Raw genomic sequence first — 850 nt, 5'->3', positions numbered from 1 at the left:
GGAAGAGGAAACAGGGATCAATAGGAATGAGATCTGAAAATAGGATAAATGCTAAAAATATGGACAATGACAGATGACTTAAGAGGAACAGAAATGATATCTCACCCTGATTACAGCATCTCTCTTGTTTTGGGCCTCTCCGATGCGAGCGTCTTTCTGAACCTGGGCTGTGCGAGCTTTTCCCAGTGAATGCAGGTAATCCTGTGAACCACAAGCAAGAGAAAACAAAAAAGAAGAAGATCATTCGGGTTCATGACTTTCTTTGGAATCCTGGAACACACCACAATGAGTTTTGAGATCAAATAATGATTCTCCTCCTGAAAACCATTTGAAATGTGAGAAGCGGTTTTTGTAGATGACGGCAGAGCAGCACCTGGTCGTCGTGAACGTCTTTGAGGGTGTAGCTGACCACACTGATCCCCATGTTGACGAGGTCAGAGGAAGCCACCTTAAAAACCTGCTCCGAGAACTTCTTACGGTCCTTGTAGATCTCCTGTAAGAGGAAGACGTTTACTGTGATGTGGGAGTCAGGCATTATCTAAGCAATATCAGTCACATAATGTTGTAAACCATTACCTTTAATGTATGAAGTTGTTAAGTTTGTATATACTTGTTGTGTATACTTGTGTACAATTCAATACATTTAAAATTCATGAACATCTTCAGTATTTTTCTCCAAAGTTCACCGGGTCACCTCAACAGTCAGGTGGGCGATGATGGCCCGCTGGTGGCCCTCCAGTGTCTCCAATGCGATCTGAGCGATCTCTCCTTCTGACTTTCCCATGAACATCTGGCAGGCTGCGGCCAACATCTGTTTATTCTGACCCTGGATCTTCATCTGTGGGAAACA

The 850-nt window shown here is 43.5% G+C and overlaps 1 protein-coding gene across 1 annotated transcript; it reads right to left on the bottom strand.

Annotated features, from left to right (window-relative positions):
- Window positions 1-105: 105 nt before the first annotated feature.
- LOC111673239 (flotillin-1-like) lies at window positions 106-838 on the bottom strand (the record flags this gene model as incomplete). Its single annotated transcript, XM_023430950.1, has 3 exons — window positions 695-838; window positions 374-493; window positions 106-201 (listed from the first exon to the last, which is right to left on the bottom strand). Coding segments are annotated over exons 1-3 (360 nt in total), but the record flags the coding sequence as incomplete, so codon positions are not given.
- Between the last annotated feature and the right edge of the window lie 12 nt (window positions 839-850).

Source organism: Seriola lalandi, unplaced genomic scaffold, assembly GCF_002814215.2.
Source record: "Seriola lalandi dorsalis isolate HSWRI2012SDOR001 ecotype SW California unplaced genomic scaffold, Sedor1 jcf7180002010083, whole genome shotgun sequence".
Classification (NCBI taxonomy): domain Eukaryota; kingdom Metazoa; phylum Chordata; class Actinopteri; order Carangiformes; family Carangidae; genus Seriola; species Seriola lalandi.
The sequence above is the reverse complement of the archived record's forward strand: the minus strand, read 5'-3'. Positions and strand labels throughout refer to the sequence as shown.